The 27,381-nt window shown below is 45.2% G+C and overlaps 1 protein-coding gene across 2 annotated transcripts in view; it reads left to right on the top strand.

Annotated features, from left to right (window-relative positions):
- The first annotated feature begins 2,931 nt into the window (after positions 1-2,931).
- Positions 2,932-27,381, top strand: part of SLCO2A1 (solute carrier organic anion transporter family member 2A1) — a 59,819-nt gene continuing 35,369 nt past the window's right edge. Inside the window, exon 1 of one of the 2 annotated variants that reach the window (XM_081192625.1) lies at positions 2,932-3,464. In XM_081192625.1, coding sequence (XP_081048751.1) covers positions 3,387-3,464 — 78 coding nt within the window. In that variant the 5' untranslated portion in view covers positions 2,932-3,386. The remainder of the gene's footprint in view (positions 3,465-27,381) is intronic. The other variant, XM_081192626.1, reaches the window with a different exon arrangement.

Below are 27,381 nucleotides of genomic sequence, written 5' to 3'. Positions count from 1 at the left end.
ATGCTCCCTGTTTTGAGGTTAAGCTTAAAATAATTCCATTGAAAAATTCTGAAGCCAAATTTCAGCGTGGGTGGCAGGATGGGACCTTGTGGGCGCCAGGCGCCCCAGCCTAATTGCTGTGTGTGCTCTTCAGTGAAGGTTTATCTTCCTAGAAATTAGTCTGTAGTCTCCAGGAAGATCTCTATCAAATCCCGTGTTTGGGGGGGGAGCAAACCCTTTGCCCCACAAACTAATTTCTGGCAAGGAGAGTTAATGTGCACGTGTGTGGTTTTGATACATATGTAGTTGTCATGCGTGCCATGTGCATGTACACATTTGTGTGTGGTTGTAGTGTCTGCATGGTGACTATGAGTTTCTCTGGTTTGCATATGTGCCCACAGGCTCATAAAAGTTGACAGCTCCAAACCATACACACTTATGAAAAACTGGAAGGGTGCAGCAGGTTCCATGGCTTATAGTTGGGAAATTATTCCATGGACTACTGTATTTTTCTGTGTATAAGATGACCCCTATTTTCTGGGACCCCAAATTAAGAAAACGGGAGATTGCCCAGAGGTGCTGAGCTTTGGGGGGGGGGGGTTACTGATAAATGCTGACCCGCCTGACGACTTCTGCCAATCGCATGCCTCCCCAAAGCCACCAATCGTCTGCCCGCTTGCCGCCAGCAGTCGCCAATCGCCACCCAATTGCTGTAGTAGCAGCCAATCGTCAGCAGGCCTTGCCACAGCCAACAATCACCCACCCAATCACCACTGACAATCTCCTGCTTGCGGCTGCCATCAGTCGCCCATCCCCCCTGCAATACCCGTCTATAAGATGACCCCCAATTTTTAACATTTTTAAATAATAAAAACCATTGTCTTATACATGGAAAAATATGGTATTTGGAACTTGGCAGTGTAGGATACTCAAGTTTGAGGTTATTTCATGCTGAATTTCGGGTAAAAAGGATAAAAAGGGAAAGGGCTTATTCCAAGCAAGTTAAACACATGACAAGTGATTTTGGAAAGCTGCCCAGTGGTGTGCTTTATTCTTCCATAGATTCTGCTGGGGTTCTGAGGAAAAGATTTCTCTGTTTGTACTGCATCTTTTATGAAATTGTTTGTGCTAAGTCAAGGGGAACATCTAGTATGTGCCATTGCCCATGAGTCTTGCACTCCATTTGTAGCTTCACTTAAGAAGGCATTTTTTGTGGCCAAGTTTTCATCCATCTGCCATAAAAATCTCTTTGACCCAGAGACCTTAAAAAAAGCAAGAACTGGGGGTGGGTGGGAACCTATTTTAAGAACTAGTTATCATTTAACTTTGAGTGGCTAATATTTCATTCTAGGGACATGGCGTAATAGGAACATCAAAAGGCTGAGATCTTGCAGGTGGTGATCAAGATAAAAATGGGTTTCAAGTATAGTGAAAGGATGATGAGATGAGCTTTTGCTCGAGAGGGAGAGAAGATGGACACGTCTCGATCTATTCCAAAAGCTGCAATGGAGATGATGAATAACTGTCCCCCATTACTGGAGGTAGGACATGAGGTGGTAGTTGATGCAAGTAGCAGGTTGGTCGTTTCATTACAGGTTGACTTGAGAGGCAGAGGAATGGGAGTAGGGAAAATGTCACCTTTTGCTGTCCGTCTTCAGGGGTTTACTGAGTTCTTGGTAAAGGACTTGGAGAACAAGTTGTTCTTACAGAGGCTATGGAGGGATAGAAAACCAAGATACTAAGAGACTGTGGGCAGGAGGAAAGGGGGCAGCAGGCTGCCTGAGCTATGGAAAAATTAATGCCATATAAATGGATGTATAGAAGCTGAGATTAAGCACTGAAGAGTAGCAGACAAAGCTCCAAGACTCCTTAAATATTACTTTGTGGTGCATGAGCTTTCATAAGGGAGCACTCATGGGAATGCCATTTTGTTGGTCTCTATTTAACTACTCCATACTACAGTGGAATGGGGAAGGACCCGCAATCAAAGGGTCCGTATCAGCTGGCTCACTGGAGAAGTTTCCCAAGTGTCACCATTTTCTACTAAGAAGCAGCCTGAATATAACTGGGGTTTCTTGATCCAGATCTCTCCATGAGACAGGAGGAGGGAAGAGACCTCAACTTGTAGGTGGAAAATGTTACTTAGGGGCGGGGGATGCTGTCATTGAAAGCTTCCCCTTTTTTTTAGCTAAATACAAACACACACAATGCCCTGCCAGTAGAAAACTAATACAAGAAGGTAAAGGTCCTAGCCCCTCTTCTCCCTGATATGCTAGTTTTCTCCTTGCAAGCGTTTGCTTATTTAAGATAGCAGAGTTCCCCCACTTCATTTTGCTATACTTGTAGACACAGATCAGGCAGCCCAGAGCCACCTCAGCCACGTTGGGGAGGTTAATATTTAATCGAGTCGGTTCAATCCCGTTGGCCGCCCGGAGATGAACACGCCGGGCCGCTCGCGGGGTCAGGCCTCCGTTGTGTCAGTGCCTCTCGAGGTAACTGCGAGGCGACTGGGCTTCCAAGCAGCTGTGGAAAAGAAGCGCCCACCGGCTAGGTTCGCCTGCTTGGGCCATGTTGTCTGCAGGGACAGCGGCCCGCCTCGCTCCGAGCTGCAGCGAGCAGCCTAGGCCACGGCTAGGCCCTTCTCCGTCGAGGCCGGCCGTGCGTAAAACAGCCGGGGGAGATCGATTCTTTTGCGCAAACGCCCCGTGCCACGGGCGCCACTCCCCGGGCAGGGGCCTTTGGAAAGCCAAGGGCTGGAGCCAAACCGACCGCAGGTCGAAGCCTGACCTCGCACATGTGGAGGGCGCATGCCGTGCTCGGGAAGACTGCGAGCGGCCTCGCCCACCACCCCACCGACGACGCTTTCACAAGAGGCCCCGACGGCAGGTTCAGCCGGAAACCTCGGAGAAGAAGCCGGAGCCTGCAGCCCCACGTCTCCCCACGGAGCGCGCGGTTTTGGAGCCGAGGAACTCGGAGGGAAGGGATTTGCCGGCGCTCCCTCCTGAGGGTCTGACTTCCTGCGGGGTTGATCTCTTGGGAGGGATCGAGAGGGAAATTTTGCCCGTCCCCTCGGAGAGCGAAAAGCTCCCACCTGCTTTTCGGGCGGGAAGCGCCGTGTGCCCGGTGGCGCATTTCCCAGCGCCTGCTTTTACGCACTAGAGGGAAAGAGGGAGGAGAAAGAAAGTTTCATCATCGCTTCGGAGTGCGCCGCAGAGTTATAAAAACGGCACGCTCCGCGCTCTTTCGCCCGGGCAGCTTTCCGTACTGGCTCGCGGGGAGGTTGCGAAGAAGGCAGGCACCTGAGCGAGGCTGTTCAGGAGCGCGGGCAACGCGGGACTGGCTGCTGAGGCTCCGGGCTAACTCGCCCTTTGTCTCCCGAGGAGTCTCCAGATCGCGCCGAGCAGACCATGGGGATGGCGCCGGAAAACGGCAAAGCGCCCAGGATTGGGAACACCTGCTCCGCGAGCGTCTTCTGTAACATCAAGGTAAGGGGTCCCCCGGTGCAGCTTTGCTGCTTGGGGGATGGTGCAATGGCTTGTTTCTCATTCATTACTTTGAATGAAACTGTGTGTGTTTTTATGTTCGGGCTCTTTTTTTGAGTTCGGCTTCTGTAGCGCACGAGTACTGCCAGTCAGTCCGACTCCCGGTGCCAAGGAAGCGCTTGCACTCAGAGCGACCTCCGAGCGCATTTAGGTAGAGACTGGACCGGCTTCATCTCGTGGTCGTGGGTTCCATTGACAGCAATCTGTTTCAGATTTAAATTCCCAGAGTTGGATGCAATCCTGTGCCCACTTACCTGGGAGTAAATCCCATTGAACTAGGTGGAATGTAATCCTGAGCAGCCCTGCATAGGATTGCACGGTTGAGGCTGCAATACCGTTTGCATTGTACTGCGCAACCCTGACTATAGGAAAACCATGTAAATTGCACCGGTGTTAAGTTACCCTATTCCAAACTCTGGGAGGAATTTGACCTGCAATTCCCTTTTTGCCAGCTAAGTTCTGCTGACTTGCCAGGTCATGAGATGGATTGAAAGGGATTTGGAATAGCCTCTCCTTGCCCTGTCCCAGCACTGCCACACACCCTTTTTTGGACTTAAACCAGCATAAATTATGTTGATTTAAATTCCACTGGTTGAACTCCAGGTTTGGATTGTGTGTAAGCCTCACTGAATTACTTATGGGTGAACATGGATAGGACTGGGGAATAAGGCTGCAGTTTAATGCACACTTACTTGGGAGTAGTAAGCCTCGCTGAACACAGTAGGACATATCTCTGAATAAACTTGCATAGGGTTGGGCTATTATTTTGCAGTCCTGTGACACTTACTTGAACTAAATGCTAAATAATTAAATGACCATTATTTTTGAGTTAAACAAACACTGCATATATTGCTCCGGTTGCAACACACTCTGGATAGGGATCATAAAGTGGCAAATAAATTCTCCATTGTACCTGTAACCAACATTTATAGTGCTCTCCCTTCCTCACTGACAAACGTCTGGCTTTATTTACCTGCACCCGAGTGCTTTCATCCCAATCCACAGATTTGTTAACCTGGAAATCAGTGGGAATTGATTTTTAACTCAAAGACCATGTCTTGGATGGTGCTGTAAATAATTGCTTCTCCTCTGGAGTGGAAGCCATCCTTACTTTTGCCGTCTGGAAATCTTGATGTTCCTTGGTGTTGCTCTTTTAATCCTCCCTCTTTTACCTCTCCCCTCCCCTGATTAGAGATGATACTCTGTAAATGGATGAACCTTGTCTCTTGAACATGTGTGCATTTCCCTGCCTCATATGTAAGTAATAATGACACTCAGAAGTACCGTATTTTTCACTTCATAAGGCACACCTGTCCATAAGGCGTACCTACCTTTTGGGGGGAGAATTAAAGAAAAAAATAATGCGGCTCTTGGCTTTTGCAGGAGGTGGGGGAAGTGAGAGAGCTGCGCTCTGTCCCTTCCCCCACCTCCCGCAAAAGCCAGGGATAGCCACGCGAAGCCTCCCCAGGGCAGCGGGATGAAGGCTCCCCGCTGCCCTGCGGAGGCTTTGCGGGCTACCCCAGAGCTGCTCAGGAGCTTGACGGGGCTGGTGGGGGAAGCCCAGCTTTCCCTCACCCCCATCCCCAAAGAGCAGGTTGGGGCTGGTGGGGGAAGCCCGGATTCCCCCCCCCCCAGCTCCAGGGGTCACACATTCCCAGCATAAGACGCACAGACATTTCCCCTTAGATTTTAAGAGGGAAAAAGTGCGTCTTATGGAGCAAAAAATACAGTAAGTAGCGGTCGTTATTGCATGCTGTTGCCTATCCAGAAGATTGAAGGATGCTGTCTTTGCAGAGGACAGTCTGGCTTAGCAGCATATTCCTCTTGCTAAGAGAAGCAGGGCAGCTGCTAACCAGCTGGGGAAAGAAGTATAGCATCTGATCCCCTTCCTTAGCAGTCGGTGGCCACCAAGGAAGTTCAGAAATGAGAAAAGGAAATAAAAGCGAAGCACAATGGCTTTATCGAGAGGGGGGTCTTGATACAGTGCTGTGGGGCATGCTGTGTTGAATGCGTGTTTTGCACTTGAGTATTTTTTGTAACTGGGGGGGGGGGAGCTTTGTGGGGCAATCTGATTTGGGACCATGCTGTGGATAGGGAATTCTAGGCTCTGGGCATGATGATCTTATTTTTTTGGGGGGGGCACACACACTCTCTTTAGATGGGAATGTGTACTATTTGGCTTTGGTTGGACAGTGTTGTCGAAGCTACTAACATGAGTTTGACCAAACTGCGGGAGGCAGTGGAAGACAGGAGTGCCTGGCGTGCTCTGGTCCATGGGGTCACGAAGAGTCGGACATGACTAAACGACTAAACTTGAACAACTATTTGGCTTACTTCTGCATTAGGGGGCCTTGCTGATTATTCTGCTGAATGGAGACCTGGTCTTTTGCCCCAAAGTCCTGCCTTGATGGCACCACTTATGAGAGCAGGAGGGAGTTAACCCCCTCCTGCACATTATGGTCCTGGTGAAAATTGCTCCCTCAGGTGCTGATTACATGGGGAAGGAAACTGGTACTGGTGCAGTTAGCAGCTCTCCCCCCCCCCCGGGCAAATAGATCACAAAACAGGGAGGGGGAGGATTAAGTGCTTCCATATTGCCCCCCCCCCCATGGCCCTTGTCTGGATCTTTCCCCCACCATTTGACTGCTCTTTTTGATGGCACAAGTGCAACCCATGCATGTAATGTAGCGTGTAGTTTGGCACCACTGCAGCCAGATGCATGCATGCATGTATCAACAGAAAGCACCAATAAAATGATCATTATGATATATTTATTTATTTATATTGATGGGACTTGATCCGAGTGAGTGCTCATAGCTTTGCATCTATAGCATCTTTCTTGACTTTACAGGTCCAACCAGAGCGGGAGATCTCTGGAGAGAGAGAAAGTACCTTTAGCTGGGCAAACTTTCCCACAAGGGAAACTGTTTCAAGAGGAAACTTCCAGTTTGTATGAATAAAGGATGCAAATAAGAAAAGAAAAAAGTCCTGGTGGGAGGAAAAAGAGTTTCAAGGGAAGCTGTCGGGATTAGTAGCATAATCCCAAATGAGAGTGGAGGGATAGAAACCTGTTTTGATTGAGAGCTCTTTGGACAGTGATGGAATTGCTGTAAGCTTCCCTGTCCAGGGACAGAGTTGGGTAGAGATAAATAAACACTTGTCATCCTAGGAAACTGGTCATGGGTGTAAATACATTGCAGATGCCCAGAGAAGCACAATCCTATATTTCCTTCCTTGAATGGCACAGCAACGGGGACATATTTTTCCAATGAGTCTCACTTGCACATTCCAGAGCTGGTGAAGAGGTGGAGGCAGTTGTATGTTGGCCACTAACGTTATGCAACCGTGCTGTTTACAATCTTGACAATAGCATTGCAGAAAGGGTTTTTATCAGCGTTCCCATAATAAATGTGAGGTTTCATGAGGCAGGCTAGCCGATTATAAGTGCTTTGGCTGGCTCAGGGCGTGCAGGGAGGAAAGCCCTCAAGTGAGAACAAATATTCCCTGCCTTGAATTTTTCTGGGTCAAAAGCAAACATGCTTGACCTTTTTCCTCCCTCCCCATTCTCAGAGTTGGGATAGGCCCTACAAAGTGAGCATACTGGTGCGCTTACCTAGGATAACTCTGTAGGAAGAAGCACCTTTAATCATTAATATTAATATTGATAACATCAATAAATGTATTGCCTGTCCTTCACCAACGCCAAGTTGCAGGGCAGTTTACAAGAATTAAAACTAGTTACAATAAATTACAGTCATGGGAATAGGGTGGGTCCCGAACACACACTTCTCAAGTGTCAAAGGGCAGGGTAAATAGGTGTGTTTTCAGCATTTTATTGTTACCATTACTGTTCATTTCACAGCTTTCATTTTTTAAGGGGAAAATATTCAAAGCCGTTTCTAGCCTAAATTAAAGTATCAAATTAAACAATCCAGAATAAAATGTTGCAAAGTCAAATAAAAAGTATACATTCAAAGCAACATGTTTAACAGGGAACTAAAATATTATCTTAAAAGGTTTCAAAATAAAACATTACAGAGGAGGTCAAGTACAGAATGCACATTTAACGTAGCAAAGTTAACAAAAAAGCAATTATCCTAAACACTTCAAAAGAAAATGTTACTAAAGGAAGTCAAATATAGAATGCACATGTAAAGCAGCATAATTAACAAGAGGATAAAATATTGTCACAAGTATAGAACATACCTGCTGCCGTTGCTGCAAATCGTCCCAATGATGCTTCATGGCAGGCAGCGGCTATGGAAGCTCACGCTTGATGACCTGGTTCTACACTAAGATACAGCCTTTTGCAGAAAGCTGCATAGTGATGGTGTCAGGAGAAGCTCTCTGGGGAAGGGAATTCCACAGCTTAGGGGCTGCCATGGAGAATGTCCTCTCTCAGGCCACCACTATCCCAAACTGCTTACCCTACCAGGTCAAATGAGTTTGCTTTGTGTCTGATTCAAATGTTCTACATAGGGCCTCTGGAGCTAACCCTGTACCCTGTGATTGAACAACACCGTGGTCTTTGTGAAATGATTTAGAACCTGAGCAAAGCTTGTAGCACCAAGCCAGCAGACAAGAAGTTTGTAAATAAACATATATTTGCCATGAGCCCAATAGTCAGTCACTTGCTGTTTCACAATACCTTCAGCTGCAGTGGGTTTATCTGTTACCTTTGCATTTATTGTTGCTGCATTTTTATCTTGCCCTCCCCCCAAGTATCTCATACGTAGTTCTTTTCTCTCCCCATTTTGTCCCCAGAGCAAGGCTTTGAGCTAGATCAGACTGAGAGTGTTGTGAGAAAACGATAGGCCATGAGTGGGCATTTGAACCCGATTCCCCCTTTTTCTAATCCAACTTTTTGCTCACCATGCTGGTTCATCTGGACCTTGATCCCCGTGGCTTTTATACGAAAGTGGGGTGCAGGAACCTTTTTGAAGAGGACCACATTCCATCATGATGAACCTCTCAGAGGGTCGCATGCCAGTGGCAAAAACTGGTCAAAGGGTGGATGTGATCCATACCTTTAGTACAGTAAGCTGCATTCCAGCCAAGCAGAAGTCAGAGGCTTCTGCATAGTCACCCATGTATACACCCCACACACTTCTCTCCATGCAGCGGCCAGGCGAGCAGTTAAAGGACACATTTCAGCCAGGCAAAGGCACTTGGGGAAGTCAAGAGGCTGGACTGGTGAGGAGGTGTAGCCTGGGGAAACCAGGCTTGGCCTAGAAAGCTGCATCTGCCTCCTCCCCACACCCCCAGCTTGAGGTTCCCTACTCCTGTTCTACACCCACTCAATTTTTGGAAATTTCACCTTGTCATTTCTGAATGGGGTCATAGTCACCTTTCAAATCCCACAGCAGTTGTGTTTCTCCACAGTTTTGTGTGTGTGTGTGCACGCCTGCTCATGTGGAAACATGCTGTTTAGTCTGGCAGCAGGACCACTGCAGAAATTCATTAGTATTCATTAGCCAGCATGCTAAGCTTGAAGCTTTCCCTGGTTTCCCATCGTAAGAATGAACACTGGTGTTGGCACAATGATGATTTTGCTACCTTTTGTTGTTGTGTTCCATCGGCATGGCAAGTTTGCTTGGGATGGGTTCTCTCCACCCGGCAATCTGTTTGCTTGCAAGCCAAGCGGATGGAGAGCGGCAGTCCCATGTTCCTCTCCGTTATGACAACAAGGCTGCCCTGCCCCTGGCGGGATGATGTCTGTGTGGAGCTGAGGTTTAGTCCTCGCTTTGTCTTCCCCAGGCGAGAGCTGGGGCAGTGCCAAGACCCTACCTGCGCAGACGTTGTTGGCTGTGCCAGAGAAACTAAACAAGCAGCGTTACTTTCATAAGCTCCAGCAGCAGCTGCTAAACATTGCTCTGGTTCCGGTACAAGGCATTTCTCTGTTAAATACACCCCTCAAGCTCTGGTCTGTCGGCACAAGATAATGGAGCTCCTATTTGTTTTATGGCACGGTGTTTACAGAATGCCTTTCTCAAAAGTTACTCCAGAAATAACAAACAGCAGCCTTTTCAGAGAAAGGCCTCTGTGCTGAGTATTTCTTTCTCCCCCCCCCACATCCCGGTTATCCTTCATCTGCTGTGGGAGAGGTTGAATCACTTCCACATGACTCTTGAGGTGGGAGCTCAGAGGCCCCTAACTGCTGATGTTTAGCCACAGCTAGTGATGGAGGAGGAGGAAGAGAAGGGAGCTGGTACCGCTAGTATTGTGGTCCTTAGATATCTGCTCATCATGGCAAATTCATAGATAAGAAGCTGCACGGAGACATTTGGGAGCTTCTGGGGAATTGGCAGCTGAAAGTAATAAGAGCTGCTGAGGAAGTGGATTGTTAACAAAAAAAAGTAAAGGTAGCTTTTTTGGACCGTGATGAAATATCCAAAATCTATTTTAGGACAATACCCTTTATTAAACTCATCTTGTGAAATAACGTGCAAGCTTTTGAGTTTTAAAAATATTCTTCCATCAGGCTGGATGGCTAAGAAAGTGGCTTAGGGAAAAGGGAGAAACTGAGCTGGCGGTCATGCCATGAGTCTTCATCTGGTCAGAGTCTTGTGGCCCAATGTGGGAGGAGGGAGCCAACCTCCTCATTTGAACATCCCCTCCTTCTGCCCACATTCTGCCATAAGACTCTGACCAGATGCAAATTCATGGTGTCTTCCACGAGTTCCTTTCACTTTGCTTTGTTTTAATTTAGCCTGGTGAAGAGTTTTGGAAAACCTGAAAGCTTTTGCTCTTACTTTGTAAGATTGTTGTTGACCTAATAATGGAAAGCCTCAGTTCAGAATTAAGCAACCAGAAATGCCAGATCTGATTAGAAGTTCATCTCCATTTTAGCATGGGAAAAAGGGGAGACCATCTCAAACAAATGCATTGGCTGTTCTTTTGTTTTAAAGGTTCAGGAAAGGCGGGTTTTGATCGGAGGATGGTTAGGATTGCTGGCTAAATCAGTCCTAGTCCAGCTTCTGGAATGGTATCTGTGTTAAGTCTCTTGCAGCAAAACCAACGTCGTACCTTCAATATCAATACATTTTTTGTGGCATCAGCTTTTGTGGTCTGCAGAGTCCACTTCATCAGATGTATGGAGCATTACCCTCAATTGGCAATTACGTAGGTGTGCATGTGTGTGATACACACATTTGGATGCAAAAAAGTATACAGTCTGCAACAAATTCAGTTAAGCAGCCATTCACACCAACAGTCATTGATGCTACTATCTGGGCATTGCCCATCTTTGTTCAATATGTATCAACAGAGACAGAAGCTCATACTTAAACCAAAACTGTGTATATTTTGCACTGAAAATCTAAAATGTGTTTGCTAAGGAGAAGTAAATTTGTTGACCTATATACACTATACAAATCAGGGCGAGGCCGGGTTCCAGGGCCCAGAAATCCCCAGTGGCACACAGGGTGGGACAGGGATCCCTGCATGGGGGTGCCTGGTTCATGCCCCCTCAAAATCATGTGCCCGGGGCTATGACGTCCTGGCCCCCTCCACACTGTACCCCTGGTCGCAGTTGAGGGTGGGTTTGTCAGGGAGCAAAATGCAACAGGACGAAGTCAAAAAGTATGTGGATCTCTGGTTTCTGAGTGTCCCAAATCTTTGGGGGAAATAAGACCAGAAATTCACTGGTAATGTGGAGTGCTGTGAGGGGGGAAGGGGGGGTCACTGCTTTTTTTAGTAGAACAGGAAGACTTGCTTAATCCGACTTTGCAATATCACTTGCTTTGTCGTCTATGGTGGCCAGGAATTCAATGATGGCCAAGAATTCATAGGAAGCTGCCTCATACTAAGATAGACTGACAGAGTGGGGGATAGATCATGCCTTCTCCACCAGTCCCCTTGTTAGAAGGATACTGTTTACAAGCATAAGCTCCATTTCCATGCCTGGTCATAAAGAACACCCCTGTTCCCCTCTCACGAGACACTGAAAGGCAAGAAGCTAGTCTCTTGGCTGGCTAGTAAGTTTCCTTGGCTGGCTTACTCAATTAAAAAAATGCATCCAGTAATTGGAGTGCCAGAACTGATTGTAACTGTTCCACAGTTGGGTCAGGCTTGCAAGCAGCCATTTTTCTTGTCACCCATGGGGAATGAGATTCTCCCCCACCGCACCCCAATGATAGGGCAATCTCATTTCTGTGAATGGGAAGAGAGTTGCTTCCTTTGTGGCTTGTGTAACATGGGTATGTAGAAGACAGGATCACTATTAAAACCCTCTGAAGACTAGTTCATTCTGTTAATTTATTTGCAAGGTTAGCAAGCTCCTTGACCCTCAGCTCAAAAAGGTTTCAGCTGAAGCATTTAAAGTAAGGATGAGAAGTAATCATGGCCTTGAACCCATTCATAGGTGTTGTGTGCCTGACTGGTGGAGTTGCTTCTGATGTCATTCCTTGGATTTTACACATTTTACTGAGGCTTGGAAGCCGGATTCCTTCCAGGTCTAAGAAATGTCAGCCTTTGCTCAGAGCAAATGTGCGGCAGTTGAAAGGATGTTGCAAGGCTTCCTTGCTGCCTTTTTACCTGGTTCATGTAATGTTGGTAGGAAAGCAGAGTGTTGATAACTTCGTGATTGAATCAGGATGTAGTGTGTGTTTATCTTGGCTGCAGCACCAAAAGTGGGGGTAGTTTGGAGGAGGAGAGATCTCTGTAAATGAGAGAGAGAGCTGGTTCTTTTCTTTTCAAAGAGACCTTCCTCCTTTTTGCCTTGCTGAGACGAGCTGGAGAGAATAAGTCAGGAAGGAAGTCCTGTTGAGTTCAGTGGGGCTTACTCTCAGGTAGGTGTGCCTAAGTTGTGCAGCCTTTGCAAGCTTACTCAAAAGTAAGTCTCCCTGAGTTCCACAGGACTTGCGTCCAAGTAATTATGCACATGATTACGACCTCATTACAGCAATGCACACTTATTAGGGAACAAATCCTGTTGAGCTTGGCGGGACTTGAGTAAACATATTTAGAGTTGGGCATACAGTGGTACCTCAGGTTACATACGCTTCAGGTTACAGACTCCGCTAACCCAGAAATAGTACCTCGGATTAAGAACTTTGCTTCAGGATGAGAACAGAAATCATGCTCCGGCAGCACGGCAGCAGCAGGAGGCCCCATTAGCTAAAGTGGTGCTTCAGGCTAAGAACAGTTTCAGGTTAAGAACGGACCTCCGGAACGAATTAAGTACTTAAACCGAGGTACCACTGTAGCTGCTTCTCTCGACCAGCACACCTTTTGGTGGCAGTTGCACATTAAAGAGGATGCTCTTGCAGAAGCATGAAATAAACCACTTATGGCTAGGTGACACAAACACAAACACCCTCTGGCTGTGTACACACCATATATTCAAGGCACATTCAAAGCACATTCCCCCACCTGAAGGGAACAACCTTCAGAAATTACAGTTTCCAGGATCATTCCAGGGGAGAGGGGAGAAATGTGTTTTGAACATCTCGTCTACAGATTGTCCTGTTCTGTTTTGTGGGATTTTGCCTTCTTGCCAGCGCCTGGACATGGACAACTGCCAATCATAAGGCCGGAGTGACCCGCAAGTGCCCAAAGAGGGCAGCTGTTGCCTGCTGAGCCAGACCACTCAGGGGAAACAAGAGCAGGCCGGCCCATTTTTCTAAGGGAGGGTAAGGTGGCTCCATGCCGAAATCTCACCAAGGAGTGGTCACCACAGATAAGACTAGCACGAGCAAATTAAGCAGCGGGAGCTCCTGATACTGTGGGCAAGGGCATGGCCTCCAGTGTCGGTATGAGAAGGGAGGTTGCCTAAGTGCGTAGGTCAAGAGAAAAAACAAAAGGGATTTGAAAACGCAGAGGAAACTCTGGTTATCCCCACTCCCTGCGCTTATCTAGCACAGAGTAACAGCGCAAGTACAAAGAGCCAGCTATGGAAACATGCGCGCACACACGCACTCCAGGAATCCGGAATCTGCAAACAAACTGGTGGATTGTTGGGTAACTAAACCAGCAGGGCCTTTATTGCAGTGATACAGCAGTAGGAACAGCGCTTGCTGAGGAGGAAAAGCCCTAATGAATAGGTGACAAACCTGAGGGAGAGAATTCCTTTGACGGTGCTTTGTCCATAGTAGTCTTGGAAGATCAGGGAAGCCAACTTAACTCAGGTGATCAGAATGATTGCTGTTAACTGCAGCTTTTAAGGTATTTCTTGATTGTATTTTAATACCATCTTTCCCCTTGACCCAAGAAGCTTAGGGTGGTTTACATGGATTTTTGTAGGAGTGAAGGAAACTGCATTATGTTGGTCCATCTAGCTGAATATTGTCAACGCGTTCCTCCTTTCTTTTCTGCAGACGGACCCTGTGAGGCAAATCACAGGCCGTGTGAGACAGTGACTTGCTCAATGTCACCCACTGAGTTGGGATTTGAGCCCTTCCCAACTACAGGTTCCCCACCCCTCATATAAAGGAATCTCTCTCTTTTTTTAGTAAAGCTGCAATCGTATGCACACTTACAAGTCCCCTTGTACGTTCTTCTGTGTAGACATGCATAGGCTAAGGTATACCAGGGTCGGCAACCTGTGGGCCACCAGATGATGTTGGACTCCAACTCCCATCATCCCTGACTGTTGATCATATTGGATGAAACTGATGGGGTGGGAGTCTAGCAACACTTGGACAGCATACAGCTGGTTGTATTTTTCAGGAGAAGGTCTTTAAAAAGGAACAGAAACAATAAAAAGGTTCGTTTCTTTCTTTAGTCCCTTTTACACTTATTCTGGTATAGCAGAGTGACTGAAGAGTATAAACTGCAAACCAGGGGGTGCCCCATTCACTCATCTTGCTAAGTAGGCAACCCCCTGTTCTGTTAGCCCCCAGTCTGAAATATGAGGATCATGACTACATTAGTTCACTAATCTGTTCATTAAACCCTTTGAGCACATGAAATGTGCAGTATAAATGTTAAGTACAGTGGTACCTCGGTTGTCAAACATAATCGGTTCTGGGAGACCATTCGACTTCTGAAATGTTCGACAACCGAGGCGCAAAGGGAGAATTTCAGTGGTGAAAACCGAACACACAGTGGAAGCCATTCAACTTCTGAGGCGCGTTCAAAAATGGAAGCAATTACTTCCGGGTTTTCGGCGTCGAAAACCAAAACTTTTGGCTTCTGAGACGCTTGAAAACTGAGGTACCACTGTATTAGTTGAGTCACTTCAGCAGAGCAGATAGTGTATTGACGTTGCCCAGGGAGGCCTGGGTTCAAATCCCCACCCCACATCGAAGCTTCCTGGAAATCTTTTGGACCAAATCAACTTCTCAACCTAATCTCCCTTACAGGAAGGTTGTGGGGATTAAATGGAATAAAGCCATACATCCAGTGCTGAGCTTCTTGATGAAATGAATACAGTGGTACCTCGGGTTACATTTGCTCCAGGTTACATACGCTTCAGGTTACAGACTCCGCTAACCCAGAAATAGTACCTCGGGTTAAGAACTTTGCTCCAGTATGAGAACAGAAATCATGCTCTGGCGGCGCGGCAGCAGCGGGAGGCCCCATTAGCTAAAGTGGTCTTCAGGTTAAGAACAGTTTCAGGTTAAGAACGGACCTCTGGAACAAATTAAGTACTTAACCCGAGGTACCACTGTAGTTTGTAAATAGTTCCCATTCTTCCTTGAAGTCACGGTTGTCCTTATCACACAGTTTATATGTTAACTTTGCCAACTCCACATAGCTGATCAGTTTTTCTTGCCATTGTTCTTTCGTTGGGAATTTCCTCATTCTTTCATCCTTGTGCTAACAAGACACTTGCCGCTGTTGTAGCATACTTAAATAAGTTCTTTGTTTTTCTTGGCAGGTCTTGTCCTAAAATCCTTAACAAAAATGCTTCTGGTTCTTTTACAAATGTCATTTTGAACATTTTTTTCAATTCATAGTATATCATCTCCCAATAAGAACTTTGCTTCAGGATGAGAACAGAAATCATGCTCTGGCGGTGCGGCGGCAGCGGGAGGCCCCATTAGCTAAAGTGGTGCTTCAGTTTAAGAACAGTTTCAGGTTAAGAACCGACCTCCGGAACGAATTAAGTACGTAACCAGAGGTACCACTGTAATACATTCTTACAGCTCTTTAGAATATAAAGATTACACAGTAATTCGTTGTTAACAGGTTAGCCATAGCAAAGAAGGGGAGACACAAAGAAACCTGAGTGGCACACCAGCAACAAATAATGCCCTGTACAATGAACCTTTTAAAATAACGGGGGAATAAGGCAGCAGCAAAGTTTCAGTCTTCAAAAATGGGGCCGATGAAAAGCAGTTTGGTAGTCAAGGCAGCTGTTCAGTGCCATGCTCCTGGGTCTCTGCTGGTGTGGTGGCAAAGAAAACAGGAGAGGAGGGTGGAGGCAGAAGGAACTCCAGGCAAGCAGGAGAACGCCCCATGTACCAATTTTCTGTCAAGCCATATTTCTGACCTGGTTTATCATAAAATATCAGGGTGATGCAAAACAGTAAAACATAAAACACTATTTAAAAACAATAAAAATAATAATTAAAGGGATTGGCTGATCAGTCAAAACAACAGCAAACGCCTGTTTTTGTGAAAAGGCCTTCAAGAGAGGGCTGAAAGTCAAAAGCAGGAATGGCTGCTGAATCTCTGCTGGGAAGTGTTCACCACAGCATGGAACCAACAGCACCAAATGCCTGACTTCTAATGGAGGCCAATTGAGTCTCTGTAATATGGCGGGCAGCTAACAGCTCTCTTCTGTCTGATCCCAAGCGCAACACTGGCTTGTAAGGAAGCCTTCTCAATTTGTTTTCTTCTGGAATTGTCTTCCGTTAAAGGCCCACCAAAGCTTAAGTATGGTTTTTGGAGAAGTTGGCCATAAGTGGGATGCCACCAAGCCTGGTTTGTGCAGTTTCTAGCACTCAAGTCCAAATGCTGAATTTTCAATAGTTCATCTAATGAAATGCAAAATCGCTCCCGAATAATTCTCTCACAGTGGCCTTCTGCAGGCTGCTTGACCCTAATCATCCAGAGTCTTGGGACTTTTCAGATCAGATCTCTTCAGACACTGCAAAAACTGTATGGTAATAAAGATGTTGAGAAGCTTTTAACAGACATTTCCTTAAAAGGCCAGTGCTTTTTCTAAACGTTGACTTCATAGAAATTCCTCTCTTTCTTTTTAGCAAATTGATCTCTTTGTATAATAACCATCCCCAGCCAAGCTATAAATCACTGCCTTCCATGAAGTGACAACAGCTTGAAGAGTTTTCTCAAGTGTCTGGGCATCCCCCATTGACCCCAAGACAGTGCTCTGATACAGTATGATCACATGCACCACACCAGGCAGTGATTTGTTAGTTAGATAGCATACTATGAGTAAGAGATGGTAACAAAACTGACTCTCCTGCCTTTGCTGACACTCACATCCTTGCAAACACTGAACATGGTATAGTGGTTGACAGTATGTCATTTAGGCTTAGTTTACTTAAATCTTTGCTTGCAGCCAACAACTCTCTCTCAGTGCTGCTTATTTGTTCCTGTTTTTCCCCCCTTCTGGCGCAGTAGTATCTGGTAGTTGGGAATTAGATATTTATGGGCTTGGGCTAATGCAGGCACCCCCAAACTCAGCCCTCCAGATGTTTTGGGACTACAGCTCCCATCATCCCTAGCTAACAGGACCAGTGGTCAGGGATGATGGGGATTGTAGCCCCAAAACATCTGGAGGGCCGAGTTTGGAGTGCCTGGGCTAATGCATGGCAAATTCTGCCCTTATAAGTGATTTGAGAAGAAACTACCACTTGCACTCATCAAACGCTTTGATTCTCTGATTTAAATATGATCTCACAGCTACTGAGAGAGACACCTGGATCTTTCTGGATCAAAATAGCCTTATATTGGTTCACAGAGCTTGCAGCAGTTTTGAAACCTCTTGAGTTTTTACAGCCCAAGTGTCTGTGATTGGCTTTTCCTGCCAAGGATGAGGGAATTTGTCAGTTCCTCCAAGTTTCACTTTTTTCTACTTTTAAGTCCAGTTCTCCCCATTTCCATGTACAGTGTGGGGTTGTTGGGTGTGTGTTTTTTAAGTCCCCGTGAAAATTCATCAGTGAATTTCTCTTAATATACAAATGTTTCTATGCATTTTTGCCTAGTGTACACATTGTTGCAAAGCAATTCCCCCTAATATAATGCATTTTTGTATCTTATTTTCACTAATATGTGCATTTTTATGCACACTTTACCCTGCTACATGCTGTACACATTCCTTGGCTGGAGAACTGCATTGCAAAATTCAGATAAGAGCGAATTTCAAAGGTTGGCTGTGTTTCTGTTCGTGCATTTTGGAAAGTGCAAATTAAGTAGGTTTGCCTTTCAGCATGAATGGAATCTAATCTCTCCCTCCACCCCTAATTCCTACCTAGGTGTTAAGTCTAGGTAGTTTCCCCCCACCCTTCTAAAGGTAGCGGGATTCTATGTTCATTTCAAGTGGATTTTATTTTATTTATATAGCACCACCTGACCCGAAGAGGTTGCAAACTAAAATTCAACAAGGAGGAAGCAACAGAGAAATGGGAGGAAGTGGGAGCAGGGTAAAAAATAAAAAGGAAAGGAAAGTGTATTGTTTCAGATGTATGTGCTAGACAGAAACGTTTCAACAGGCAGCTGAAAGGCCAGAAAGGTGTGTTTTCGGAATGCCTTTCCCAGTCAGTTCTGGTAGGTACCTTTGTTACTATCTTGCTCAGTGCTAGTTTAAGACCTTTTTTGTTTTCCAAAGCTTTTAACTGAATTTGTTGTCCCTGCTGATCTGTTTGTTTTACTGGCCGCTGTTCCTGTGGCTGTTTTAGAAATTGTTTTGCTGACTGCTGCTGCTTATTTTGTTGCGCTGATTTCTTAAATAGCCTTTTGTCATTGAGTTTTTATGATGTTTTCTGTTAGCTGCTTTGGAGATTTGAGTGGGAGAAAGCAGCAACTAAACATTTAAAGTAAAATTATGGCCTTTTTAACTGGAGAGTTTTCAAAAGGCAAATCATTTGTGTGACATAGGATTAGATTGCACATCTGGATCCCATCTTATACATGTCTACTCAGAAGTAAGTTCCATTGAGTTCTGTGGGATTTACCCCCAAGGAAGTGTATATAGTCTTGTACCCCAAGTTAGTTGCATTTGGTTCCCATTATTTCAGTGGAACCTAAACTGAAGTCATGACTGACTTTTCACGTTGATGTAAGTGGGACCTCAGTGGGACTAACTTAGGTTAGATTTGACCCAATGTGAAGTGCACTATAGCCAGTGTGGAGTCGTGATTCGACTCTGTCCAGAAAGAGTTCAAATCTCCATGCCTATGTGAACCGCCCTGAGTGGCTGTGGGCCAACCATTGTCTCTCAACTGAGCCTACTACACAGGATTCTTGTGAAGATAAAAGTGAGATCATCCCCATCCATATTGGCTACCATGAGCTCTTGGGAAGCTGGCTATGTTGGGAACAGGACTAGATGGACCTTTGGTCCGATGTAGCAAGGTTCTTAAGTTTTTCTACTGTAAATGCCACTTAAAAATTTAAATCCTCTGTAATACTGATTGTGTTTAAAACAGGCATAGTCAAACTCTGCCCTCCAGATGTATTGGGACTACAACTCCCATCATCCTTAGCTAACAGGACAGGAATGATGGGAGTTGTAGTCCCAACACATCTGGAGGGCCGAGTTTGCCTGGTTTAAAATGTCTTGAAGGCTGTCAGTACATGCTTTGAGCTGCTGCCTACTCGTCACTCATGCAACCACTTACTAGATATGGACTCATTGTGTGTCAGCAATTCCCTTCCTGCTGTTTCATACTTTGAAGGTGGAGAAATTATAGTGCAGATAAGAGCAATTGCCTCTGGGTCTCATTTTGATGATGGTGGTGGTGATGATGATGATGATGTTTTCAGGGCGATGAGAAGAAATTCAGACATTACTGTATTTTTCGCTCTATAGGAGGCACTTTTTCCCCTCCAAAAATTAAGGGGAAATGTGTGTGCGTCCTATAGAGTGAATGCAGGCTGCACGGCTGTGCAGCGCTCCATCTTGCTTGCTGTTCTAGCTTGGGGTTAGCTACACAAAGCCTCCGCAAGGCAGCGAGGTGCCTTCATCCTGCTGCCCTGCGGAGGCTACGAAGGCTGTACGAAGGTGGGGGGGAAGGCTGCAACGCTTCCCCCCCCAGCCCCAAAGAGCAGGTTAAAAGGAACCCAAAGCCTCCGGAGCCCGGCGGGAACTCCCGCTGGGCTCCGGAGGCTTCGGGTGAACGCATCTTGAACGCACAGAACGCACCTTGTTTTAGAGGGGGAGAACAAGGGAAAATTTTTTTTCCTGTTCTCCCCCTCCTATGGTCTGGTGCATCCTATAGAGCGAAAAATACAGTACCTTGCCCTGCCCTTTCGTGCCCCCTCCATTTCCCTATGACTAGATTTCTAGAGGGTTATGTCTAAAAGTGCTTTTTATCTGTTAGCACAAAGATGCCAAGGGAGGCTCTTCTCCTTCGCTTCAGCTCCCTTTGTTCCACTCTTGACAACAGAAAAGCAGCTCAAGACTGGGCTTAACTGTACTGTTCTCCCCCCCCCCCCCCGCCCCAAGGAAGCAGCCTGCTCATTGCCAGTTTCTCTGCCTTGGCTAGAAGATCCTCTCTTGTTCCAACCAGCACTGCTCTTTTGGAGTCAGGAGAACCAAGTTTGACTCATTTCACTATGTTCTTGACTCTCAAACTCTCTGCTTGCAGAACAGGAAAAGGAAGTTCTGCTTCCACTGGGGACCAATACCCTCAATTCTGACCTATCTTGGTTTTCTTTAACATTAACCAGTTCTGTGGTTACCATAGGTGTGAAACGTGGCTTTTCTGTGCCAACGTTGCCACAATAGTGTTGTCTGTCTTCTGCCACACCTTCGCAAGCTTTACATTTCATAACAGACATTTATATGCAGTCTAAGGGTAAACAGACTTGTTGACTGATTCCCGTTACCCTGCATAAGCTGTCAGCTGAAGCCTTTATGACAAAAGAATACAGCCAGTTTTACATTATTGTGTATACACTGCATGCTGTCAGTTTGCTGAAAATAGACTCTGCTCCCATTTTTACATGTTGTCATAATATTTTATCGAGTCTAAATAGACAGGATCCAGATCTCCTTTCTCTTTCTCTTCGTGGTAATTGTGAATGAAAAGACAATGTTTTATATTAATTTGATTCCTTTTGTTGCCACGATCTTAATCTTTTTTTATTCCATGTAACTGAGGAGGTGTATGTGACAGAAAGGTAGGAAACAAGAAGCTGCTATAACCAATGTCTTCTCTCTGATGTGAAGCCTCCTGGGACTTTTAATGCCATCCTGATAGCCAATGGGATTTGCTGTCTTTATATAGAATGACAAGGATGGGAAAGGCTGGACAGAGAGTGGGATTTGCCTTCTTTCAGATCTGCTGTCACCTATGACTTCACCTGGCCTTTTGCTAGGCTGGTTTATTTTTAATATATGAAAAGGACAGCAGGTTACAGAAAAAGTAAGGCAGCTCCCTTTCTGCTTTTCATTATTGGCAACCTATGCTCCTCAAAGGTTAGACTTGCAGTCCTGGTTCTCATGGGGTCTTTGAAGTTGGTTCCAGTGCAAAAGAGCAAACTATTTTGGTGCATCAGTTAAAGTGTCAGACTAGGACTAGGCAGATCCAGGTTCAAATCTTCACTGAGTTGCAAATAGTGTTGGGTTGGTCGGTCTCCCTCTTATAACTCAGGCTTGCTGCCAGTATGAAATGCAGCAGGGAAGGAAGAGCCCCTGAGCATCTTTGTAGGATGGTTGAAATTAAAATGTGATCAAATAAATAAATAAATAGAAGATAGCCCTATTACTAAGCAGTTCTTGGGCTTCTATCCCTGCATTAGCTTGGGAATAAGTCTCAGTCATCTTAGTGGGGCTCACTTCTCAATAGGTTTGCTGCATCTGCATTGCCCTGTAAGGCCACATTCACACCATATCTTCTTCTTCTTCTTCTTCTTCTTCTTCTTCTTCTTCTTCTTCTTCTTCTTCATTTATTATTTCTATGCCACCCATCTGACTGGGTTGCCCTAGCCACTCTGGGTGGCTCCGCACAAAAATTAGTAAAAACACAATACAACATCAAACACTAAAAATTTCCCTGATGCCACTTTAAATAGACATGGCTTCCCTCAAAGAATTCTGGGAGCTGTTGCTTGCTAAAGGTACTTGAGGGTTGTTAGGAAGCCCCTCTTCTCCCCACTGAGCTACAATTCCCAGAGTTCCCTGTGAACAGAGGTTGGTTGTTAAACTACTCTGAGAGAGGCAGCTCTGAGGGGATATCGGGCCTCCTAACTCTCAGCACCCTTAACAAACCACAGCTCCCAGAATTCTTTGAGGGAAGCCATGACTGTTCAAAACTGGATCAAAGTGCTTTAAATGTATGGTGTGAATATGGCCTTCGAGAAGATTTGGCGCTGTTTAATGTACTGCACCAGCCTGTCATAATCACACAATCAGGGCAGGTGAAGCCATTCAGAAGAGGGATTTATAAGCTGCTTATGCAAACAGCCTGTAGATAGGATCATTCATCTGTCTTTAAAATAAACATCAAGGTGATTAACAGGTGGCTGAGGTAAGTACAAATGCATATGAAGTGTGGCTTCTTTTACAAAATGCCTGATGAATGTTGTCTGAAATTTGCCTGAAGTCAGAAGACATGGCCTGGCTCCCTCTTGCAGGAGATCACTTTCAACAATGAAGAGGAGTTTAGGATCACTGTGCCACCTTTACAGATGTAGTGGCATTTTTTTAAAAAAATAAATGGATATCTTCCAGGCTTTCTGGGCTGAGGTCATGTGTAACGTTGCAGCCTTGCAGGAATAATCCATTTGCCCAGCCAACGTTATGGCTGAGCTAGTTAGCTTATAGTTTCCAGCTGCGGCAGCTCCTGTGATCTCTGGCATACATTTCAGGAGTATCACTTGTTCTTACTGTGTAGTTCAGGAAAGCCACAAGTGTTGCTTTGCAGTTTATGTTGCTGATGGAGAAAAACCAAGTACATTGGAAATGCCTTAGCCTGGAACAGCAGAATATGTCTTTGAGGAAACGGCGGTCAGTTTCTACAAAGGAAACTGTCAACATGTTGGGCTGCCTTGGGGAGTAGGAAAGATAGCGGAGCTCATGTATATAGCCCTACAAGGCCTACAAAAGGGGTCATCTTACTTGTTTTAGTCCATCATTTTCCAGTTCTTACTTCCCTGACTTTCGGACTCCTTGTTATGTCCTCCTGTTCTTGATTTCACCTTCTCCAGAATTTTCTCTTCAGTCTTATGTGCTTGTCATCTTCACTGTCTTCACATCATCAATCCCTCTCAAAAGTAATTTGTGTGTCATTCCTTAAGGTTAGATCAAATGCATCACTTCTCATTTCGCTTTTCTGTTGTGGGGGACACACCAAGCAGTTTGCTACATAACAAAATTATTTAAAATGTTATGGGCAGCAAACAGCCTTAAAAGCATGATAGCTGAAACATCAGCAGATAAAAATCAGACCAAGAGAGTAAAAGCAAAACAGCAAAATGATAGAAAACTTATAAATCATCAGTTCCTGAGCAAGTGGATGACAGTGATAGCTGAGTAAATATTTCCAGGACAGTTTTCCTGTGTGCTCGAATTTATTATCTCTTCTCTTTCTTCAGTGGAATACCCAATCAGTGTGCATTGAATTCACAGGCAGCATTTCATCTAGACACAGACACATCTAGACACATAGCTTCAGCAATGTTGGAGTGTTGTGCCCTCGGACCACGTCCTGGGACAAAGTGCTTTGCATAGATCAGAAGTGGAGAACCTGTTGCCTTCCTGCAGCTCCCATCATCCCCAGCCAGTGGCCATGGTGATTTTCATCCATAGCCTTTCCATCCATCATCCTTGGCAAATACAGGAAACTCTAAGTTGGACTTTTTAAAATGGTTCTTACATTGCATTTTGTCCTGTTAGGAAGTTGTTCCCTCCCAATGTGAGTAATACGTTTTGTTTACTCTTAAGCCTGATTTTTGCAGTTTTATTTATTTAGTGTTGTAATGTATGCAAACTGTAGTTTTCCTAGAGCAGGCTTCCTCAACCTTGGCCCTCTAGATGTTTTTTTTTGAGACTACAATTCCCATCATCCCCGAACATTGGTCCTGCTAGCTAGGGATTATGGGAGTTGTAGGCCAAAAACACCTGGAGGGCCGAGGTTGAGGAAGCCTGGCCTAGGGAATGTAGACTGTGGGATGATTAAGGAATAAAATAAATAAATAGTCTCTGAAGCAAAAAGGGGTCTTGTAACTCTAAGCAAGACTATGACTTGTCTCCAGCAGTATGGCAGCAGAAGGAGTTGAGTAGAAGGGAAGGGCCTATGATTTCAGCAGTGTGCACTGGCATGCTGCACACTTGCATTTAAACCATAAAGGTAAAGGGACCCTGACCATTAGGTCCAGTCGCGGATGACTCTGGGATTGCGGCGCTCATCTCGTTCTATAGGCTGAGGGAGCCGACATTTGTCCGCAGATAGCTTCCAGGTCATGTGGCCAGCATGACTAAGCCGCTTCTGGCGAACCAGAGCAGCACACAGAAATGCCGTTTACCTTCCCGTCGGAGCAGTACCTATTTATCTACTTGCACTTTGATGTGCTTTCGAACTTCTAGGTTGGCAGAAACAGGGATCGAGCAGCGGGAGCTCACCCTGTCGCAGGGATTCGAACCACCAACCTTCTGATTGGCAAGCCATAGGCTCTGTGGTTTAGATCACAGTGCCACCCACGTCCCTAGTTTAGTTTTTTTAACTATGGTTTAACTTTAAAGTGACAAGCATACCAGGCCATTCTCTTAGAGAAGGTGCTTTCTGAGCCTGTTTCTTCTCCTCCTTGTGTGTTTTTGGGGTGTGGCAAACAGTAGTTTTCCTTCCAATTTAAAAATGTTCTCTAAAAATAGATCAAAACTGTTAGTGTAGCCTACTGTGCCTCAGGATATGGAGAGTTTCCTTTCTGTCACTTGGGACTTGAGACTGCAATCCTGTACCCACTAAATGTTGAGGAAGCCTCATTGATCTTGATGCATCTTACTTCTGAGCAGATATTCACAGAAATGTGCTGCTAACCTCCTGGGTCCTACATGCTGGAAAAGGCTTGTCTGCCTTCTGCTTCACACATGTGCCAAATGAGACACTGTAGCATTTAGCTGGTGTGATGCTAGCACAGAATCTAATAGCATCTGATCCAAGTTTTTGTTTTGACATATAAATCTGTACTGTTTGCCTTCTCTTCATCTCTCCTCTCTTCTCCCAATTCCTTCATGACTACTGAATAGTAGCTGGGTTTAGGGTTGTATGAAAGTGGAACAGCTTCCAGAATGCTTGAGAAATTATGTTGGGGTTGGTTTTTTTACTGTCATTCTATGAGCAAGTGTCATGCTGTGTTTTTTAAAGTGTGTACTATGAAGTTCCATTTAATACAGTGGTACCTCAGGTTAAGTACTTAATTCGTTCCAGAGGTCCATTCTTAACCTGAAACTGTACTTAATCTGAAGCACCACTTTAGCTAATGGGGCCTCCTGCTGCTGCCGCACCGCCAGAGCACAAGTTCTGTTCTCATCCTGAAGCAAAGTTCTTAACCTGAAGCACTATTTCTGGGTTAGCGAAGTCTGTAACCTGAGGTGTATGTAACCTGAAGCGTATGTAACCTGAGGTACCACTGTACAATACAAAACAGTATTTTCAACCTGTGTGCTGGAAGAGAGACATGGACTCAGGAAACCCTGTTCTGTATTACGCAGAATAGTTTTTGGAAACGGTTGCCTTTCACTAGGGACTCTTCTACAAAGATAAACAGTGGGGAGGCTAATAGGCCATAAGATTGGAGTGTGTTTTATGTGGTGGTTTTTAATCTATGGTTTTATGTGATGTATTCTGCCCACTCCTAGAAAGTGGATGTTAACTGAGTGAGCTGGAGGTGTTAAAAGAGTCAGGCTGAGAGTAGGCCTAAACCGTACCACATATAATACTAAGTCAAGCAAATCCTAGAGAGGATAAAGGGAGCCTTTCGAAGTCACTTGCTAGTATAAAAAATGGGGTTTCTTGAAATGCATAAGGCCTCTGGACTTGAATGTGTTCTGTACTGATTAATGAATAACTTCCTAGTGTACTTCCTTTTAAACATAATGAAAATGTATTTTTGTCTCTAAATACACTGCCCCTTCAGTGTTCAATAACTAATAGTCAGGACACATCTTCTAGGTCACCGAATCATAGTGTCTGGTATTCTCATCAAACAGCTGCAGAAGCTTCAGTTAATAAAGGCATAACAAATGTTGCTCTCCTGGGAGACATTCCTTTCTCCCTAAGTAGTACCAGCCAGCTTTCAATTAAGGGAGAACATTTACATTTTCCCCCTCTTCAAATACTCCTGCAGTTGGTTTTCCTTATGGAAGATTCCAGAACTACATTAAAAAAAAAACCAAAAACCAAAAAAAGACTTGCAGGCTTGTCCATTACAATTATGTAAGACCTAAAGCTGCCCAGCCACAGGCTTCCTGAGCTTTGCCTTGTGTCCTGGGCTTTAAGCCAGAGACTCCAAGCAAAGCTCAAAGCCCAAGGCATAAGCTGTGTCCACATTCCCATTTACTGCACACTTGCTGCGTTTCCAGTGCTGTCTCTGTAATCTATGATTGTGGGGTGTTATTCAAAATTCATATATATCCTGTACTTTGTTGTAACCTACTAAAGACTGGTGTGTTCTCGCTCAAGCCATCTTCCCACTGACTGGCGTCTTAGGTTCATACCTAACCTAGCCATTTAAGGGGTAAACACCTTAGCATAGGGGAAAGACACCCCTGCCCTGTCAGTACCCTTCTCCTGGTGTGTACAAAAACAGAAAACACAATGGAAGCCTTGCTGGGGTGAGGAGCTATGAAACAAATGGGGAGGGGAACATCATTGCACTTTAAGGCAGTATTGAGAACACACCCTTATGTGACAAGCACAGCTAGGTTGCGGTGGGGGGCAGCGGTTTTGGGGGGAGTCACCCTAGACAGGTTTGCTGTATACAAATCCCATGCTATGGAAAGAGTGCAACTGCAGATTGAGCAGCCTGAATCATGTGTGTGAAACCTTGCCAATGTCAACTTCCACCTGCAATTCCATGCTTGGGAGTAAGCACCATTGAAACACTGGGGCTTGCCTTTGAGTAGACCTGTCCAATGGAGCAACTCTTGTAAGTTGTAAATACTAAATAAATACATATTTTTATTTTCCACAAGTGACGTTTTTAAAGTAGAGAAATATGGAAAAGCCTAATCATTTTTTAAACTGCCTATTATGATGTATTTGCTTTCCTGGTCTATTACAGAAATGCAATATAAGGTTCCTCCTTTCGTCCTGCCTCCATTTCCTGTCCTGCTTTCTCATGTTCCTTTATTGGTAAAATTACTGGTTGGCACATGCATTCCAAAAGTGGGGTTGGAGGACACTGGAGCCTGCCAGTCAGTCTTGCTGGGGTTGTCCTATCTCCAGAACTAGGGGACATGAAGTACAGTATTTAAAATTATGCTGTCTTCATCCTGTTTTCTGAACAATATTGTTTCTTTCACAATGTGGAGGTGGAGATGGGAAACTGTTTAATTTTTGTTGTGTACTTTTAGATGTTTGTTTATTGCTTATAACTACTTTTGTTATGCTTGTAATTGGGTTTTCTCGTTGCAAGCTGGCTGGAGCATGGTTTTAACTATGGGAATAAGTGCTTTTTTTCTAGGAAAATAGGTGCCGGTACTCACCATAAAGTTGCTACAGTAAGTGTCCCACTTTTTAACAACAACAGCAAGAGGTGATGATACTGCAGACCCTTGATTACC

Source organism: Podarcis bocagei (genome assembly GCF_964188305.1).
Source record: "Podarcis bocagei genome assembly, chromosome: 4".
Taxonomy (NCBI): domain Eukaryota; kingdom Metazoa; phylum Chordata; class Lepidosauria; order Squamata; family Lacertidae; genus Podarcis; species Podarcis bocagei.
This window is presented reverse-complemented; position numbering and strand designations above follow the sequence as displayed.